Raw genomic sequence first — 2,500 nt, forward strand, 5'->3', positions numbered from 1 at the left:
GGTGTGCAGGCCTAATTCAGCAGGGTGTGTGGGCAGCTCCTCAGCCTGGCGAGTGAAGAGGTGATGATGAGCTTTTTAACACAATTCTGTTCACTGTTGAAATATTACCCACAGGCCAACTGCGCTTTCAGCAGGAGACCGCAGTTTAAGCCCACGACTGCTGTTTCGTTCTGCATCCACCCAAAGGTTCCGCTAAATAATTATCCACATTTCCAGATCCACAAAACCCCCACAAATAGGCCCACAAATATTTTGACAAAAGATGTATGTTTATTACTCAGAAGCCGGAAATAATCATAAAATGTTCCGAGAACTGCTCTGATGTTTGTTTACTCATGTAGCCTATTCTCATGAAGGCACGTGCTTGGCCATGACGCAGCTGGCAGACCCGTTGTACAGCAAGGTCCCATTAGGCCCGGTTAAGTCCCGTTGGGCCCCGGTTAGGTCCCGGTTAGGTTCCGTTGGGCCCCGGTGTTATTACGTTTTAAACTACATGCCAGGGCTTTGTTTCCTGTAGCGATGTGAAAGGCCAGACACGCGGAAAAACCTTCGTCCTTATTTTTGCGCGGGAGTGAAATGCGTTTCTTCTCGAGCGGGTGCAGGCTGGCGGTCTGCGCGGCTTATTAATGAGCGCGAGGCGTTTGAAATGTAAATAACACGCGCCCACTGGCGCAGATCTGAAACGTGCCCTGAATGGCGGCGGCTCTTCTCTTGGCAGACCGCAACGTGTCAGATTTTTCAAACAGAATGCATTAAAAGTTTGGAGCAGAGGGTTTGACATTCATTTTTCAGTCTTACTGCAGCTGCCGCAAGAGGGCAGTAGCCTACACCTGCCGTTGAAACTATTATATGCGGGGGTTGTTCGGACCTCTGAAATATGAGTCGTTTCCAAACTCAAACTACTCACGTTTTTATTGATTTAAATCATTTAATGGAAATGTTACGTGCAAGTATTGAATTAAGCTACCCTCATTATTTAAATTGACTGCCATTTTGGCAATACAAATTAAACAATAGTCAAACTGTCAAGCTGTAAGTGGATTGAGAAAGACCGAAGCACAACAACGACCTGTCTGCTGACAACTGCTAGAAAAGGTGCTGCCCGTCTTGAATTTAAAAAAGGCATAAAGTCTTAATTCATAAAGTCATAAAGAATGAGGCCACTGTGCGTCGATTACAGAGAAACTGAAAGCCATTATCCAAGAAGTGCTGGGAGTAAACTGGGGCAAACTGCCAATTCAGAGCCGTAATGGACGGTCCCAGCGTCATAATAAAACACCCCAGCGAGCGCGGCCGTGTTCCGCGATTAGACAGGGAGGGACGTGGCGGTGGCTCCGCTACGGGGGGCGTACTAGGTGACGTTTTCATTAAACCCATCCTCGATATTCAATCAATAAATTCCCATGTGTCATCCGATGATAAACAGAATTCCTAAAAATCCGATCGTAAGGAAAGATATGTAAAAACAAAGTTGCCGTATGATTGCGGGTAATAATTCCCACCTGCTTTTTATTGGCAATGAGCTATTCAACTCACACGCGTCTGCACTCCTCACTAAATTGTCTGTTAGGTACTGGCTAGGAAGCGCAGTTACCAACAGCGGAACAGATAGACAGAATTAGCAGACAAGTGAAGTTTGCAGACAATAATAACTACATTCAGAGTGCCGGGATACACAAAAGCAGTAATTAAGTGTGTCAGTCAGCGCGAACTCAAGGTAGGAAAACGTGGGCAGCGTCGCTTTGGGAGATGGATTGTTTAGTCTCTGTGAAAGTTTAGTTATAACTTTGTAGCTTTGCACTTTGATGTCAGCAATTTGGTATTCACATTTCATGATCCGTGGTCCGAGGCGGCACACTCCTGCAGGTCGGTGTGTACGAACCGCTGTTACAGCTTCTGCTGCAGTCCAGTCCGGGAGAGACTGACCAGCGTTGGCAGAAGGTAAAAAAACACATTCTATTCTGGAAATGGCTGTGGTTCTGTTACATAACTGGAGCCTAACTGGAAATGTGTGGGCCATGGTGCAGGCTTATTCAGAACAAGCAGACCCGCGAGCCGCATCCATCCGCGAGCCGCATCCATCCGCACGTCTCAGTGATGTCATCGCTTTAATTAGCGTATATATCCACGCTGCTGGTGACCTGGAGCTGGTTGGCCAATTAGCAGGCAGGTACAAACACAACAGGACGTGTGTGTGTGTGTGTGTGTGTGTGTGTGTGTGTGTGTGTGTGTGTGTGTGTGTGTGTGTGTGTGTGTGTGTGTGTGTGTGTGTGTGTGTGTGTGTGTGTGTGTGTGTGTGTGTGTGTGTGTGTGTTACCTCCTCCAGTTTGTAGGTGATCATGTTGAAGGCCGTGTAGACGCAGTCTGTGGGCCCTGTGATGGTGATGATCCTCTCAGGACAGGAGCCTTCTGAGATGTTGACCCGCGCTCCACTCTGGGGTGTAACAGATAAACATTCATCAGCGTGTTTGTGTGTGTGTTGGGGGTGTTACGGTGTGTG

At 47.5% G+C, this 2,500-nt stretch overlaps 1 protein-coding gene and 1 long non-coding RNA gene across 2 annotated transcripts in view; one reads left to right on the forward strand and one right to left on the reverse strand.

The window, feature by feature from the left end:
• LOC133138657 (poly(rC)-binding protein 4-like) overlaps nt 1–2,500 on the reverse strand; it is a 44,785-nt gene that overhangs the window by 6,510 nt on the left and 35,775 nt on the right. The window contains exon 5 of the mRNA XM_061257593.1: nt 2,318–2,434. Within this exon, the coding sequence (XP_061113577.1) occupies nt 2,318–2,434 (117 nt within the window). The remainder of the gene's footprint in view (nt 1–2,317; nt 2,435–2,500) is intronic.
• LOC133138659 (uncharacterized) lies at nt 1,595–2,162 on the forward strand. The gene is made up of 3 exons (XR_009709759.1): nt 1,595–1,717; nt 1,850–1,941; nt 2,028–2,162. It is a non-coding gene; the product is annotated as an uncharacterized LOC133138659 (long non-coding RNA).

The sequence above is a fragment of the Conger conger genome, chromosome 10 (assembly GCF_963514075.1).
Source record: "Conger conger chromosome 10, fConCon1.1, whole genome shotgun sequence".
Classification (NCBI taxonomy): Eukaryota; Metazoa; Chordata; class Actinopteri; order Anguilliformes; family Congridae; genus Conger; species Conger conger.